Source organism: Xiphophorus hellerii, chromosome 10 (assembly GCF_003331165.1).
Source record: "Xiphophorus hellerii strain 12219 chromosome 10, Xiphophorus_hellerii-4.1, whole genome shotgun sequence".
NCBI classification, from domain to species: domain Eukaryota; kingdom Metazoa; phylum Chordata; class Actinopteri; order Cyprinodontiformes; family Poeciliidae; genus Xiphophorus; species Xiphophorus hellerii.
This window is the reverse complement of record NC_045681.1, coordinates 10077483-10095635: the sequence shown is the minus strand read 5'-3', so window position 1 is coordinate 10095635 and position 18153 is coordinate 10077483. Positions and strand designations below refer to the sequence as shown.

The 18153-nt window shown below is 40.8% G+C and overlaps 1 protein-coding gene across 1 annotated transcript; it reads right to left on the bottom strand.

Annotated features, from left to right (window-relative positions):
• Positions 1 to 695: 695 nt before the first annotated feature.
• On the bottom strand, positions 696 to 17649 carry msh2 (mutS homolog 2 (E. coli)). The gene is made up of 16 exons (XM_032574740.1): positions 17388 to 17649; positions 16506 to 16654; positions 15478 to 15762; positions 15061 to 15207; positions 13843 to 13992; positions 12388 to 12521; positions 11664 to 11863; positions 11483 to 11592; positions 11265 to 11388; positions 10107 to 10257; positions 9894 to 9991; positions 9327 to 9572; positions 6965 to 7169; positions 6643 to 6890; positions 4387 to 4562; positions 696 to 3295 (listed from the first exon to the last, which is right to left on the bottom strand). The coding sequence occupies exons 1-16, from the start codon at positions 17599 to 17601 to the stop codon at positions 3119 to 3121; spliced, it is 2814 nt and encodes a 937-aa protein (XP_032430631.1). The 5' UTR covers positions 17602 to 17649; the 3' UTR covers positions 696 to 3118.
• Between the last annotated feature and the right edge of the window lie 504 nt (positions 17650 to 18153).

The window sequence follows — 18153 nt, the reverse complement described above, 5'->3', positions numbered from 1 at the left end:
GTTAAAATAAAGTTTATTTTTTTTAACTCGAAAAGAAAAACTGCAAAAACAGCATACAGTGGTCTAGTTTGTAGTGAAAATATCTTGATTAGAAATAAAATTAAAATGTACTTACAAGTAACTTTTCAGCAAAATATAGGAGCTTGTTTTAGGTCAATAACTTTAATATTGATTTTTTTTTTTTAAGTATAGTTTCACTGAGAGATTATTTCACTTATAAGATACTTTTCCCTTGCCATAAGTAAAATAATCTGATGGAACCAGAACATTTTTGTCAGTATTGAGGAATTTACTTAAAAACAAGCCCTTTCATCTTGTTACTTCTAACAAGTTACTTCTAACTTAATTTTATTTCTAGTTTACATTATTTACATTACTTTTTTAACTTTGCATTTTTGCATTGTACAGTTGAACCCACATGTTTACATTCAGACTTTTTTTAGGTGAAAATTACCATTTACAAAATTCCAAAAATAGAGAAGTTGTGTTAGATATGTCTTCAAAGTCAATCTGACATATTTCCACCATCTTTGGAAGCCTTTCTTTTCCTGGATTTATGGTAAACATGTCTTAAAAATTAAATAATCTACCAGTACTTTTTTCATCAATATAAAGGAATTATTTACTTAAAACAAGCTCCTATATTTTGCTGCAAAGTTACGTTTAAGTTAGTTTGGTCTTATGTCGAATGTAATAAGATACTTGCACTAGAAAGTAAACCAAAAGCACTTGGTAGGATTTTGTTTTTGCAGTGCATAGAGTGTAAATCCAAAGTTCAGTGTCTGTGTCATTATTATCTTTTCCTCTTCAACTCTGACAGTTTAGGGGGAGATGAGATTTGTTTCTTAGAAGAGAACTTCAAGGAGGTATGAGACATTTTTTGAAATCCACATTACTTTTATTATTGGTCTGGAGTAATATTTTATTCTTAAAAGTCACGTTTTCATTAGCTGGAAGCAGGAAATAAAGGTTTCAAAACATCAGTCTGTAATCTACATAATGTTTCACTTAGTGACTTCTTAATTTATTGAACATGATTGTATAAAAGGAAATCACGGGAAGCCAAACATAAAGAGAGAATAAGGTCAAAACATTGTAGTTTGCTTTCTTTATGTGCTTTACAGATGGAACTAAACCGCATCGAGTCACAGGTCTTTGGGGTGTAACTCCAATTACACGCAGTGAAACTTGTGTTATAATTTATAAAACGTGACCAACAGTGGAAACAATGCAGAACACAAGGTTGATACTGGAAAAGCGTGACAGGAATGAGTCGATGGGACCAGAGAGCGATGGCGGCGACCACCACCGACAGGCCTGCATCACGCCTCATTATTCCAGACAGAATTTGAATTCTGACCAGCTTCTTGGAAATGTCGATCAGCTGAACATGCTTGCTTTGACACAGAGACCTGCCCCAGAGCGGCACAACGCAGAGATTTACGCCCAAGGGAATTATTCCCTGGTAGCAAAACAAAATGTGCCATGAAAACCCAAAACTCATCATTCTCAGAAGCTGTTGGTTTGTGGCTTCCTCATCTAGATTGGTACAAAGAAGATGCAGAGAAGGTTTCTCCCCTCAACATTTGCTACAGCCAATCTGAACTTAAACGAAACAAAATCTCTCCTGTTTTAGGTGAGTTATAATAAAGAAATGGAGATGATTTGGCAAAATCATTGCTTTTTTCTTTAGCATTTTATTACCTAAATTTCAAATTTCCGCCTGAATATTTTTTTTACTTATTTTAATTGTACGTAGTTCTTTAAATGTCTTCTGAGTAAATATATTTGCCCATTTATCAATAACTGGAACTTTCAATATCTAGGAAGTAATTTTCTTTACTTACTGTCCATTAAAAGAGCGCCCCTCAGCTCCCCTGCTACTGCGGGGGTGAAATTACTGTAATAACTCAATATTGTCTACAAAGCACAACGTCTCCTCTTTTCTGACACATTTTAGTTAAAACCCTTGTGTTGTCTTGCGGGTCAAAAGTGACCCATTACCATGTTTACCTGTAGAAAAAATACCGTAAACTATCTTTTTCCGGCTTGAAATTTGATGACTTTTCCTAAATTGACCCCATCATTAGAAAAAGTGATACTTTGTGTTTGTTTATATTTCCATGTGGGCTGCACACCACTAGGGTACAAGGATTGTCTGATGGGTCATTTTTGACCCGTGCATTATAAAAGCATTTAAGCACCAGGAAAAAAAAGTCCAAAGGCCATACACAAACTCTCTAATACATACACACCACCCCCCACACACACACCTGCATCCCCTCCATCACCCCACACACATATCAAAGAAACTGGATTGATGTACAAATTGAACTTGCATTTGACCTGCACCTGGACTATCTTAATAAATACAATAAATGCTAAAACCTAACACTCCACATAGTTGTGGATCAAATTGTATCTGAGTCAGTTTCAATTTTTAGCATGTGAATAAAACAGATTATATGACAAACTGGCTTGCCAAAGCCTCTGCTTTGAGAATGGAGGACCATTTAAATAATATATATAATGCTTAAGGTTTTTGTGAATAAACACATTCTGTCAAAATGAGGTCAGCTCAAACATAACCTTCGCTTGTATCTTCTCACCAAGGGTATGTCGAAGAAACTAAGCCATGTCTGTCCTCCGCGTGAAATCAGATCTCTTTAGGGTTCTCAGGGAAATCTCAATTCCACATGCATAAAACCCGTGCTGCAGTTTTACTGAATGCTATCAACAGAGCAAACACTGACACCAAAGACCTATACATGAACAATGTTCACAGCCACCAGATGACGGTGGCAAGCCTTCAGACATGCCTGTTCCTTATCTGCCCTATATGACGCTTGGCTTCCTGGAAACCCAGATCAGATGAAGACGAGCTCATGCAGCAACAATCAGGTCAGGCGATGCAACATCTTAACCACACAAAGTTCTGGTTTTCTTTCTTTGAATCAAAAATCTGCTTCAAATTCAAAGAAACGTACAGATGTTGGTGGAAAGCAAATTAAGAGAAATTCTTTATTGAAAAACTTACAGATTATAGGCACTCTAATCTCAACTCTATTCCTACATGAGCTTTAGGTGAACATGAGCATTTAGAAAAAAAATGTAAAAGTCAGGCAGTTTTTACAGGAGCGCAGCGGGCAAGTATCTCACTGATGTACGTGTTATTTTTGGCCACCAAGTCCTGCTTTATTCTCCTGAGCTCTGCCTTCACCTCCTCCTCAGTCATGGTGACGACAGGAAGTGCCTTCACCTTCTCCAGGAAGTCCTGGATCAGCTTTTCTCCCACCTAAAGGAGACACAGGACGGAGATTATTAGGTATAGAAAGCGAGGACCCTGGAAAAGGCAAAAACTTGGATTTCTAGATTAGTATTTACAAATTTTATTGAGGTTTTTGTGCATGTTTGACAAATCTTTTAATCTCCATGGCAACCATTCAGCTGTGCAAAACAACTGGTTAGACCTAGCTCCGCCTTCCAGGCATAGCTCCTCCTCTGAGCTGCAGTTTTCAAGCTTCCGACTCACAGAGCAGCCCACCCAGGTTACTCCTCCACTCAGCTCCTTCAGACTAGCCAGCAGCAATTAGCAAACATCTGGTGGAACTACCCACCTGCTGAGCTCATTAAACGAGCCACTTCTCAGTGAAACCCTGGTAAAAACGATGTTAAAGAGTTAATAAAGGAGCCATGTTGTGATGACTTCCTGAAGGCGGAGTTTCAAAAAAGGCCTGATTTCAAAGTGTTAAATTACAAAGCAAAAATGTTTTAAGTCATATTTGATATATACATACCACTACATTGAACCTCATTGAAAGCCTTGTGGTTATTCCACCAAATATTGATTTCTGAACTGAGTTAAAACATTAGTATTGTTGTTTCTAAATGAATATGAACTTCTTTTCTTTGCATTATTTGGGGTCTGAAAGCACTGCGTTTTTGTCGTTATTTTGACCATTTCTCCTTTGCTGCAAATAAAAACTACAATGTTCATTTTACTCAAACATATCCCAACATACCACAGAAACTAATACCTTTAAGTGATCTCTTTATTTTTCCCCAGAGCTGTATAGCACTTTAACAACTGAAGGTAACATCGTTACTTGATTGTGCTATAAATTTGTTCTATGTGCCTGGAAAATACATAACAATGCCCCTTTAAAGGAAATACTATTCAAGGAGGTGTAAATACTTTTGCAGGGAGTTATTTGTACATAACTCCTGGAAAACAATTGCATTTTCTCAGTAATTTTCACCAGCTACTAATTTATGATCCGGCTCTGCCTCTGAAGCTCTCGATTTACGACACGCAAGGAAAAGAGAGCAACACTGACAGTTCGCATTAGAGTGACAGCAGAAGAATTGTGTCAAATCGAGCCTTACTTGCTTATCTGTCCGCCGTCTCTTGACCTCGGGCTCTTCGTCCCGCTTCGAATCGTCCCCCACAGGTTCCTGGAACTCCTCCAGCTCCTCCGCCTTCTCCCTCGCCACGGCCAGCACCGACAGGGGGAAGCAGGCCAGCTCAGCGACGTGGATCCCAAAACTCTGGTCGCACACACCTGAGGAGGCAGGTCAGGTGTTTGAGTTTATTCAGCTGAGAAATTGCAGTTTTTTAAAACTCAAACACATCTTGAGAGTGTAAAGAGGCCAAGCTCAGGGAAGTACATTAATTATTCTGTTGATGTTAGGATTGATTAATCAGTTATTGAAATAATCATCAACTAATTTAGTAACCAATTAATTGTTAACTTGGGTGAAAATAGCCAATTGCTGAGGGAACAACATATTCAGAGCAGTAATTAAGTCAAAATTGTACAAAAAATATATACAAAATTTTTTGAAAACTCCTATTAAGCAGATTTTGCTATACAACTGATTAATCCAAAAGCTAAAAAGATTATCCTGTATATACTGTAAATTAAAAATCAGCAGAAGGAAATGATCTGATTAATCATCAGAATAATCGATGACTAAATATTTGCCGCCTTAACTGATACTTTGCAACATATGAAAACATGTTATGTAAAAACTTTCAGCTTTAAGAGGAAGATCAGAAACGAACAATCACTGGAAAAACTAAATACACTGTTATTGTTTCCATTGGGGATGCACAGATATGAAAATTAGAGCCAATATTGATATTTGATATGAATATAGCTCTTATAGTCGATAACTGATATTCTCCAATATTATGAATCATGTTTGTATCCAAAAAAAACACAATAGGAGGTAACAGTTTGCAGTTTTAGCACCTCTTCTTTCTGTTTTAAAGCAACACCTTCATCGCGTTTCCACACATGAAAGCCGCAACGACTTAAAAGGAATAGTTTATTTTGCTCTGATATTTGCATGCCGGACTTCAAACTGTTTTTCCAAATTATTTTTTTACTTGGGTCATTTGTTTTTGTAAATTGGACAACTTGCTTCGCTTTACTTTGGACATTAGATGTTTTGTCTCTCATTGTATTTTTTTCTCTCTTTACTCTAAAAATCCCAAAACTTAAAGGAAATAAATCAGATTCCTACAATAAAACTAACATATATTTGATAAGTTATATTCGTTGCAAAAGTCCAGACCTCATTCCGATATAAACATTTCCTCTGCAACAATTTGGGAACTCTGATGAAGTCATAAATAAATAGAAATCATTTCTGAAGGAGGCTCTAACATCAATGGGGTGTACTTAGTTTTTTACAATTTCATTGATGCCCATGTGAACTTTCTTTTCCAGATGGCCGTGTTGAAAACTAACAACATGTACCAAGACGTTCTGATAAAATACATAAAATCTAATGTTCACATCAACTACCTACTCAGTAGGTCCAGAAAATTGAGAATCAGTTCATGTATTGAAAATTAGGATGGAAAAATTTCTTGGCTCAAGGATGGAGCCGGGTGATTTTCAGCTTGACCAGGGGGAAAAAAATCGAATTTTTTCCGGTCCATGAAAGCACCACAGCGACGTAGTTAAAAGGCATGACTTTTCTGGAAGATAAACAAGTTACAGGAAAGTGAATTATTGGCATTAAGAACAGCTTGTTGTGCTATTTATCCTTTAAATCTGTGCTAAAACCAAGAAATCCATTGTGAATAAACGCTATTATTAAACATATCTGTTTAAAGTGCTTTGCAAAAGGTTTTTACAGACTTCACCTTCTGGGAATTTTTTGGAGGATTTCACATGACAGATCAACACAAACTGGAGTAAAACTGTAATGAAGACAGAAAGAAAAGACACGTTTTGTCGACCCCAGCCAAGTTTTGGTGCGTCTCCTGCAGATTTGTAGATCTGGAGACGGAAATGTTTCTTCATGCTCCTTTAAATAAAAGGTCAGGTTCAGTCAGATTGGATGAAGAATGTTTTTAGTCGTCGTCCTGCTGGAAGGTGAATCTCCACCACAGTCTCAAGTCTTTTGCTGCTTCTACAAAGATTTATTCCAGCATTACCCTCAACTAAGCTCCATCCATCTTCCTTTCAACTCTGACCAGTTCCTCTATGCCTGCTGAAGAAAAGCATTCCCACAGCATGATGCTACTGCCACCCTGTTTCACAGTGTCACAAATCTGCCAAAAACCCTGTGTAGGGTATTATTAACAGAGATCCATTCATCCACCAATCTAATGGCTCCACTACTGACCTGGTTTGACTCGGTACAGCATTGTGAGCGTGTTGTGGGTCGTCAGGGCGGTGACGTGCAGGTTGTGGACGGCCGGCTGCTGTGCCGCCAAGGCCGTCAGCTCGTGGAAGTGCGTGGCGAAGAGGCAGAAACAGCTGATTTTGGAGGAGATGTGTTCACTGATGGCCCAGGCCAGCCCGAAGCCGTCGTACGTAGAGGTTCCCCTGCCGAGCTCATCGATGATGATGAGCGAGTTTTCCGTGGCAGAGCTGCAAGGGACGGCACAGAGGTTAAGAGGAGACGCTCGTTTTTCCCATCGTGTTCCGAGGTTTGTTTGTCTCACCGGAGGATGGCGGCAGTTTCCAACATCTCAGACATGAAGGTGGACACTCCCTTCACCTGGCTGTCTCCTGCTCCCACTCGGGCCAGAACGCTGTCAATCACGCTGAGCTCAGCCTTCTCGCACGGCACGAAGCAGCCGATCTGAGCCATCAGCGCGATCAGACCCACCTGACGGATAAATGTGGACTTCCCTCCCATGTTTGGTCCTGCAAGCACAACACCATACAAACCAGAGTCAAACTCAAATGTAAAACTTTTTAAGACCTATAAACATGGCAGAAGTGTACCAAAAATTTTTTATATTTTATACTGCAGTGGCTTTTTTGTTCAGGTTCGTAACAGAGGTAAGCCAGTGGAAAAGACAAATGTCGCCCAGCAAACCGCTAGGTAGTTTTTTTGAGCCTATCAAAAAAAGCTAGCCAGCTTTCCTCAAGTCCTCCCTAAAATATGACTGCTGGACATCTCCACTCTGTTTATATTTGTGCATAAAAGCTTGAAAAGATGAGCATGACATCCTCAATCATCTTGAAACTGCCCTAAAGGGTGAATCAGACTTGTGGAGGCCCGTAGTTCTTTTTCAAATGTCTGTATTTTTCATAAAGTCCCACAAGAACTTAATTTAAAATGCATCTACAGGTGTGCCTCCATTTAACTCAGATGTTTTGATTTAATCTACATTAAGTTTATAAAGCCGTATCATCATTAGCCATTGCAATCTTAACTATTGGCATTAAAAATTCTCTAATTATTCCGGCATTAAATAAAGTTGACCTATTATTATTCTTCCTTGAACAAGTTAGAATAGCTTAATGGGATTTACAAAGCACTTTTTTTGTAGAATATAATTCTTATATAGTGAGTTTTTAGTCTGGTCAGTCCTGCCTATTCACACAGAGTTGTTTTAGGGTGTCCTGTCACTTTAAATCCTAATAAACTGCTGCTGGCCACGCCCCCCTCTCACCAAACATCTGGGAGTTCCACTTGGGTTGCTAGGTGATGAGTTGGGGTTGCTAGGTAACGGCATAATGCCCTTGGATTGCGACTTTACTGGGAAGTTCTTGAAACAGCTGAGTTTCCAGACACCCATCCCCACTATAAACAGTGTTGGTGCTGTACTGCTTCCCCCCCTGAGACGCCGGATGGTGGACCAGAATCGCCTCGAAGCCGTACGGAAGTCTTTCTCCATGGCCTCTCCAAACTCCTCCCACGCCCGAGTTTTTGCCTCAGCAACCACCCGAGCCGCATGCCGCTTCGCCCGCCGGTACCCATCAGCTGCTTCCGGAGTCCCACAGGCCAAAAGGGCCCGATAGGACTCCTTCTTCAGCCTGACGGCATCCCTCACCGAAGGTGTCCACCAACGGGTTCGAGGTTTGCCGCCGCGACAGGCACCGACAACCTTGCGGCCACAGCTCCGATCGGCTGCCTCGACAATGGAGGCACGGAACATGGTTCACTCAGACTCCATGTCCCCCACCTCCCCCGGGAAGTGCTCGAAGTTTTGCCGGAGATGGGAGTTAAAGCCCCGTCTCACAGGGGATTCCGCCAGACCTTCCCAGCAGACCCTCACAACACGTTTGGGCCTGCCAGGTCTGACCGGCTTCCTCCCCCACCACCGGAGCCAACTCACCACCAGGTAGTGGTCAGTGGACAGCTCCGCACCTCTCTTCACCCGAGTGTCCAAGACATACGGCCGCAGATCCGATGAAAGGATGACAAAGTCGATCGTCGAACTGCGGCCCAGGGTGTCCTGGTGCCAAGTGCACATATGGACACCCTTATGACTGAACATGGTGTTCGTTATGGACAATCCAATCCGGCGTCCGGGCGAGTGAACACGAAGTCCAATGGTGCCGTTCATCATTGGGGTCTTCGGGCTGCGCTTTGTCTGGTCCCTCACCTAGGACCTCTCTGCCTTGGGTGACCCTACCAGGGGCATGAAGCCCCAGACAGCATAGCTCCTAGGATCATTGGGGCACTCAAACCCCTCCATCACGATAAGGTGGCAGCCCAAGGAGAGGTTACAAACATTAATTTATTGCCAAAAAATGACTGGGTGTTTTTTTTTAAGCGCTCAGGCTGTTTCTGGAAGCATAAATGACCCAAATGGAAGAATAAAAACATTCAAAATATAAATACCGACCACTACAGGAGATCTTTCCTGGCCCTCAGCAATCACCATCTACAATAACTCTTTAATTAAACGTGTTACTTTTGATTTCCCTTTAGGATCAATAAGGTATTTTTGAATTTGAAAATGTGAAGGTAGCATAACAGGTTTAAGCAGATAGGATCATTTTGTGATTGAAACTGACCAGTCACATGAAACATTTAAAATAATGTCCCAAAAACATGGCGCCTCCCACCTGTTATAATATAGAAGCTCTTCTCCCCCTGGACGAAGCTGATGTCGTTGGGTATGAAGGCGGTGTCCGCGTCCGTCTCCATGCAGGGATGTCTGGCCTGCAGCAGCTCCAGACGCCTGCGGCCGTCGTCCAGCAGTCGGGGCCGGACGTATGGAACCGGAGCGGACACCGACGCCACGGCGAAGCTCGCCACCGCGTCGAGCTGCGCGATGACGTCACTCAGCGTCTGAAGGGGATCCACGTAACCTGGAGGCACATGAGCAACAAAAACCTCGAACGAGCGGTCACAGATGAAGGATTGGAGCATGTGCAGCCACAAAAATTAGATCTGTTTGATTTTTAAAGTGCTAACCTCACCCACAGAAATGGTAATTAGGACTTAAAAGGAATGTGGAGTTCAGTGACCTTTGGAAGAAATGTGACTGAAATCAATTAGAGAAAAGCACAGAAGGCAGTTTACAGATATTCATCATTTCCATGTAGCCAAGACACCAGAGACTCCTCTGCTGGTAAAATCAATGCCATGCTGACAGGACACCACGCACAGCATGTGATGGGAGGCCACACCTGAGGCGATGTTGATGATCTCTTTGACGATGGCGTTCTGGGCCTCCTCGTACTCTTCCCTGTTCCTGGTGTACTCCTCGTTCAGAGAGCTCAGCTTGCTGCAGAGACATAACAGAAAGAGTTCAAGGGTCAGCGCAGCGGCTGACGAGAAGTGAGGCTGGGGGTTATGGATCAGCTCGCCCTGACGTGTACAGGCACGGCGAAAACACGCGCCTGTTTGTGAAGCGAACGCCGTTCTTCTGAACATCCAGCGTGGTGAACTTCTTGTTGTTCCTCAGACTCTTCTCCTCCTTGCACGTGACCCGCAGGTAGAAGCCCAGAACGGCGTTGGACTCCAGCTTCACCGTCTTACCGGCTTCCAGACCTGCAACATGACAGATTGGATTATTTGTTAAAGAAATAAATACCTCTTGAATATAATTTCAACTCCATACTTAATTTCCAAGTTGTCTGTCCATTTTAAAATAACTAATGCTAAACCTAACTCTGAATTTGGTTATGATGCACTGCAAAAACAAAATCTTACCAGGTATTTTTAGTCTAGTTTCTAATGTAAATATCTTAGTGTGCTTGAAATTACACAAGATTAACTTACAAGTAAATATTAGCTTGTTTTAAGTCAATGATTCCTTAAAATTTATGACAAAGTAATAGTTAAAATGGCAGATTATTTCACATATAACGTGGGAAAAATGTCTTGTTATAAGTAAAATAATCTGCCACTGAAACTAACTAACTCTTTATCAATATTAGGGAATCATTGACTTAAAACAAGCTAATATTTATTGCTGAAAAGTTACTTGTAAGTTATTTTTGTGTAATTTCAGGACAAAACTAACGTTGTCTCAAAAGTATATTAAGGTATTTACACTAGAAACTAGATAAAAAAAACTATTAAGATTTTTTTATCTACACAGAAAAAGAAGGCTGCAGAGCACGCCTTTCAGCACCAGTTTAATTTAGTTAAATATGGACATTTGCACATACACAAAAACATCTCCAGACTTTTCATCCAAATCTCTCACTGAAGAAGTCGGAAGCCAGATTTATACCTTTAATAGACTACAGCAGTGGTCCCCAATCCCTGGGCCGCGCAAGAAATAATTAAATACTTCCGTTTTATATGTTGAGTCTGGAGGATCTTTTATTTTGAAAATCCTTTTAACCGGATTTTGTCGGTTACGTCTTGTGCGCCAACATAGAGCTCACAAGCAGCAGAATGAATTAGAAACAGCACCAACAGAATCGGTGTTGGTCGTCTCGACGGTCCCGGTCCCGCAAATTTCCACACTGCTTAAAAACACAGCCTTTGATTTTAACAGTAAATTTCCACCTCTTGTTAAAGCTGGATGTAATAATTTATGTTGTCACCTAGTTCTCTGGCTGCACTGCTCAGCACAGCCTGCATGCTTTTCTCCAGGGCGTCCATCTTCTCCCTGAGCTCACTCAGAGCGGGATCGAACGACGCCTTCACCAGGAACTCATGGTGTTCGATCTACATGCATGGTACAAAATGTAGGGAAGAAAATAAATGTGAAGATGAAAATACAACACAGAACAACATATTTGATATTAACAATGAACCCGACCTGATTCACGTCCAGAGTGGTTTCAATCATCTCCTGGTACTTGATGAAATCCGTCTGCAGGTCAGTGAGAGGCGAGGTGAACACCGAATGCAGCAACACCTTGTAGCTGCCTGCAAGCAACGAGTTTCAAGGTCAAACTCGGGGTTTGATGGTCCTGGGTGGTCCAGGATCCGGTGCGTACCTGAGTAGCTCTCCAGAGCCGTGATGAGAGAAGGGATGTGACTCACGGCCTGGTAGACGCGGTAACAGTCTTGCAGCGTCGCCGTGTGACGGTGAAACTTTTTGGCCAGGCGGTGGAGATCTGGAAAGCGTCGCAGCAGATCCTCCTGACAAGTCTGCCTCAGCTCTGAGTCGCACACAAAACTCTCCACAAGGTCCAGTCTAATTACACAAATGGCAAAAATGCAGCTTAATTCTACAAAAAGACTGACTTTAAAGGTGACTTGTTATGGTAATGTTTGCCATATTTATTTATTTATTTATTTATTTTACAAAGAACATTTGGTGATGTTCTGTAGGATTGTTCAGTTCATGTTAACTTGAATGACCAATATGGAATTATCCTTTTGCACTTTGACAACTTCTGACATCATGATTTTATTTGTATTAATGGTGCAATTCAAGAAGGTACTTGTTCTTTACACTGTAAATAAATATCTACCTTAAGATTCTGTCTTTTTTTTAGGATGGTTATATGCGTCAATTTAAACTTTTTGTGTGGCCGTCTCATAGCAAAGCTTAAAGCTTAAAATATTTCCAACTTTGACCAACACTTTAGTCTTCAACAATCACAAAAAAACAGCAAAATTCCTGAGGGACTGATTATATATATATATATATATATATAAAAAAAATCAAATATCAATGATGTTAGATGAAGATTTGAAAGGTGTGGCTTTTTGTACCTTTCCTCTATTTTGGTTTTGTCCATAAGTGGTTGTTTGATCCACTGGTTGACCAGCCGCTGACCCTGCGGAGTGCGGCACTTGTTCAACAAACCGGCCAATGAATGAGCTCCACTGGTGTCGTCAGGCGAACCCTGGAGGGAAAAGCGTCAAAATGTAAAATATGGTTCACTGAATCTGACGAAATAAAAACTCAACTGTACCCATCAAATTACATGTCTCTGCTGATTTATGTGTATCCACAATATTGAAAGAAAAAGCGTGAACAGTTTTCTTATTTTACCTTCACAAACTCTCTCCAAGTTCACAGAGGTAATCATACATGTATTGCTCTCGCTTCACTCGTTCTGAAATCTTTTGAGAAGATTATAAAAGCTGAGATCACGAGAGCAACTCAAAGCATCTCATTCAGTTTGCTTACAGAGCCGTCAACACCCTGCTTCATCTGGTTTTGGGTTGTTAGATGGGGAAAACCTTTTATTTTCTTGTTCTCCATTATTTTTTCAATACAGTCACCACCACATTGACTGGGATTTAGCTGCATAATTGATTTTCTAACAGGAAAAATTGCATTATATCTGATGCACTTTTATCTGCACGGGTAACCCTCAAGGCTCTGTCCTTTCCTTTAGTTCATTTTATACGCTACTAAATACTAGACTAGAAATGAGGACACATAAAATTTTATGATGATTCTGTGATTGTGTCTCTGATCACTTCTCTGGGGTGAAGGTTTTTTTAATCGGCTGCTCTGACTGCTCATTTCTGAAGATTACTGTCTCAAAATTCTAAGAACTGTTTATGAAGAAGTCTCCATCTTGTCCACCAGCTTACCCCATGAAAAATTTAAAAACTTTAATGTCGACACTGTCTGAAAATGTTTTATTTTTGCTTTATTGAGTCAGTTTAAAGTTTTATTTGTTGGTTTGAGTCGCTTACCCTGAAAAATAAGACATAATTTACAAGAAGTGAAGCAAAACTGTGTGGAGAACAGTAGGATTGGTATTTAAAATGAGAAAAACCCTGCAAACAACAGCAGAGATGTAAACACTTATTAAGTTTATTGGGCGCAGTGATGGTATTAAGTCTAACAATTGCTGGCAGGAAGGATCTTTGATAACGCTGCTTTGTGAATCTTGGATGCAGCAGTCTGTCACTGAAGAAGCTCTTCAGTTCTGCAGCTTCATGCGCCGTTAACATATGAGTCAAAATTTTAGGGATAAATCTTGCAAAACTTCTCTAGCGCTAAGGAACCAGAGCCACAAGGTAAAGTACTCACCATTCTGAGCTTCTCAGAAACATTCTGCATAATGAATCACTTCATTGGCTCCAGAAGTTACAAAAACATGTCCAGTCTCTTCAATTTCCACAAAAAAGCCCAAAGGTTTCCCAGTTCTAAGTACGTTATTAGGGTAAATCAATCAAATCTTTAAAACTTTGCTCATGGTCACTGACCTGGAAGAGGTTGAGAGCCCTGACGGCGGCGTTGTCCAGCCTCATGTACTGCCCCAGCCCCAGCGTTGTGAGGCTGAAAGAGTTGAAGTTCGACTCATCGGAGAGAAGTTCGAGGAATCGAACCACAGCAGCCAAACATGACATGGCCACCTGAGAAAGACATTTACTAAATTCATCACATAGTTTATGACTGAAAGGAAACGAGACTCTTACATTTATATAAAGTACCAGAAATTAATTTCCTTAAGATTTTCCATTTTATGCTCATCAGCAGCCCCCCTCGGGGAATAATTAATAGTCTTGTTAAGCACTATTGCAGCTGGAAGCACACGCAAGTTTTATCTATACCGTTTTATTTAGATACAACTTCCTACAAATATTTTTGTAAAATCTCTGATCCAGATTAATTGTCAGAGAAAATCCAAGTTCAAACACATCCGAGTCAGTTTGATTGAAAACCCCCTGAGTTGATGTAAGAATCACCAGTACAAACAGGAACAGTTCTGATCTTTCTGTCTCTTAACGGTAGTTTGGTAGGAAGGAACCAAATTTAGTGGCATATCAGAAAAAGTGCTTCAGAGACAGAAGCTCGTTTTCAGAACCATTATAGAACCGGGACAGTCGGGGCAAAGTTTTTAACGAGTCTGCGTTTGCCAGAAAATCACCAACCCTGGGATGAATACAACCAACTGTAACAAAAAATATGGAAAAAGATTCTCCAAACAGGACAACGGTCAAACGGAGACAGCAGTCTGATGTCCGGAGGGGACACAGTTTCTTTTACAAGCAGGAAGGAATCATCAAGACCTCACATAATGCCAGAAAAATAATGCTGCTTTCATGGTTTCAGTGATGGAAATACTGCAGCTGTGTTTGTACTCAACTGTGTTGATGAACTTAATATGTGCCTGGAGTTTGAATCTAACCTAGGGATTGAATAACAGGGTTCCTTCACACTGGCTGCACAGTGGCACAGTTGGGAGCCTTGCAGCAAGAAGGTTCTGGGTTCGAATCCCAGCCTGGGGTCTTTCTGCTTGGAGTTTGCACAATGTTTACCCTGTGCATGTATGGGTTCTCTCTGGGTACTACTCCAGCTTCCTTATACAGTTCAAAACCATGACAGGTAGTTTACTGTCACTGTGGCTCTTGGGAAACCAGAAAGGAACTGTTTTTGATAACGGATGCAATAAGAACAGTCAAACCTTTTTCTTTTGTCACCTGCTTGTCCAGTTCAGGCAGCGTGTTGCTCACCACCGTCTCTCCTCTCTTAGATCGCAGTAGCCTGTTGAGATCCTGGACGATGTCCTTGCTGCTGAACTCTGCTCTCTTCCTGTCAGAGACCAGAACGCCGCCACGTTGCACCACCTGCACAAACACAGCAAAACTAATCAGTGACCTCACTCGGAAATCGAACCCTACCTCCACCTTTGCTTTAACAATAAACAAGGACAAGAGCTATTTATATAAGTAGAGAATGTTCACCCGGGTTCAGTTTGAAGATAAATAAAACAGGTTTTACGTGTGTGAACGATAGTAAATAATAGAAGGCGAATCTGAGTCAGAGTTTCAATAAAAACCCAAAACTGAACCTAAAGTTCCTTCACTGAAACACTGAACTTGAATGAGGGAACTCACCTCCCGGAGCTTGTTCCCCTCAGCGCTGCATTCTCCCTGAGCCAGCAGACACTCTTTGGGGCTGATCTGGACGAGTAGAGACTCCAGGTTGGAGAAGATCTCGTTGTCCGGAAACTCACACACCCCCATGGTCCTCTGGGCTGCGTCCACGTAGCCGACCCCGACCACTCGCTGTCCATCGGCTCCCGTCGCAAACCGCACGGCGACCACTCCCGCGCATCCCTCGCCTCCGCTTCCTCCGCCAAACAGAATGTCCTCGAACTGGGTCAGGTTTCCTGGAGAGGCCTGAGTTAAGGACCAAGGAACACAAACAATAAACCCAACTGGACATCTGGTCTATTCACTGTGATTTGTTAAGTTTATTTCATTTTGTTCCTCTTTTGTAGTTTAAAAAAAAATACAGTAATCACATTTGTCACCATCCCTGGAAAAGATGTAGAAAAAGCCTCAAAAAAGGGATGTTTATATTTATTTTAAAAGGGATTTATTAGGTTACTTTCAGTTTCACCACTAATCTTGTAAACTTCTATTATTTTTTAACCTGCGGTACACCAGTTGCAGTTTTCTGTCAGATCATCGATCTTTAAAAAGCTTGACCTGCCAAATCCGAATTTTTTTCTGACACTGAAATACTATTACAGTATTTCTATTACTGACTGTTATTGTGACCTAATAACACAAGTGTGTTGTGTTATTAGGTCACAATACACTTTCAATGTAGGGGTAAGTGATATGGACTTAAAACAAATACTGTTCTTGAAAAACATTCCCCTTTGAAACATATCTTTTTAGGATAGCAGGAATGTAATTTATATCCCCAACCTTCACACAGTTACTGCATTTAATTATATTTTCCAATGCAGTGATATGTAATATGTCTCTTGTGAAACAAATAGTGGAGAATATAATGATAAGTACTCGCATGACAATTTTTTAAGGTTAACTCTTTATATGTTGGTACTTCTCTCCCTTCAAAAAATTATTCTGGAAAAGCTAATTTTGACAGTCATATCAGTAATTTCTGGCACCTTGTACTCGATCCTCCAGTCGTGCTCCTTGCTGCTCTTGCTTTGGTTCCTGTATACCTCCACTCGGTACTGCTTCACCAGCAACAGATCCTTCGCAAAGGCCTCGAAGTTCAGCTTGCTCAGGATCACGCTCTCCAGCTTACGGCTCCCTGTTGGCCAACCAGCAAACATTTCTCAGACCCAAAATAACCTCAGAGATGCATTTCTTTTAAATTAGCGAACAAAATACATGGTTCCTCTAGTTTTTGTATTGTCCATTTTATTTTTCAGATTTACCTTTCCAAATCTCAGTTTAAAGTATTAAAATGTAATGCAGATAAGATACTGTAGTTCACCATAAAATTACTGCACATATTTGTACAGTTGACTGATGTTCAATAAGGAACCATGAAAAAAAGAGCTCCCTATTACTTGTGCTGTTTTCCCCCCACCACACGTTTTCCTTCCACTAAACCTTACATTGTTATACTTGGATACAGCAATCTGTGAACCGCTAATTTAACCTTTGTGGTTTTATAGATGACTAACTTAATTTTAGGTTTTTATTAGCTGTAGTAATCAAAATTAAGAGAAAAACTTGTATGGGTTTAATCAATTTATGTATTTGTAACTTTTTAAAATAGCTTTTCAGTGTTTCCTGATTTATGTAGACGAACTTCTAGAAATTGTGCCTGATAACTAATAAATTCTGAAAACAACAAATTATCTTATTCAATGCCTACAAACTATATAAGAGTGAGTGTAATTCAAGCTAACCTTAACTTAGATGCTGCTAATGTATTAGCCACCTGCAGCTACATCTCACAAGCTAATAACTGACTTTAACCCTAAAACATATTCATTGAGTAGGCGCACAGAAAAGCCGTAGTTAAACCCAGTTACCTGAGCCCAGATACTTGATGACTCCGTTAGTCTTAAAAACCTCCTTGGCAGCAAATATGGCGTCTTTCCCGTGGACGGTGTAGTAGTCGTTCCGGTCGAATATCCTGAAGGTTGTGTCCGGTTTCTCCGGCATAGAGAATATGAAGTTCAGAAAGCCGTGTTCAGCCGCGCTGTCCAGGGACAGGTTCTGGTTCTGCTTCGGTTGCACCGCCATGCTGCGATCTCCCGCCACCGATGGAGCCAAACAGGAAGCTACGACATCCGTTAGGGTGCGTTGTCATGGAAACGGCTCTTCTCTTATTTAAAGGGACGGAAAAAAGGCTGTTTCCCAACAACACCGCCGCCTACAGGCAGGTGAAAATTTCGATACTTGGAAAAGTATCAGGTTTTAACATTTCGGTTGAAACTAGTGATGATGGGCAAATGAAGCCTCATGAAGCAATGAAGCTTTCCAACCCTTTGCTTTGCAAAAAGGTTCATTACTCGATGCTTCATTCATCACTCACTAGTGACATCTGCTGGTGAAACTGCAACAACCTTGTCACTCAGTTGGATCATACTTCCAACAATTAGTAAATGCAATATTGTCACAAAGTCTTCATCAAACTCATGTTTAGTAATAGGAGAATCAATTAAATCATATTTAATTGTCATATGTTTTAATTATTAAAATGATTTGCAGCCAATCTAATCCTGGTATATGTTGAACGTCAGTGGTTGTGTCGGGGTTTCTTTTATGTCATAGACTGATTTGACAATAAATACA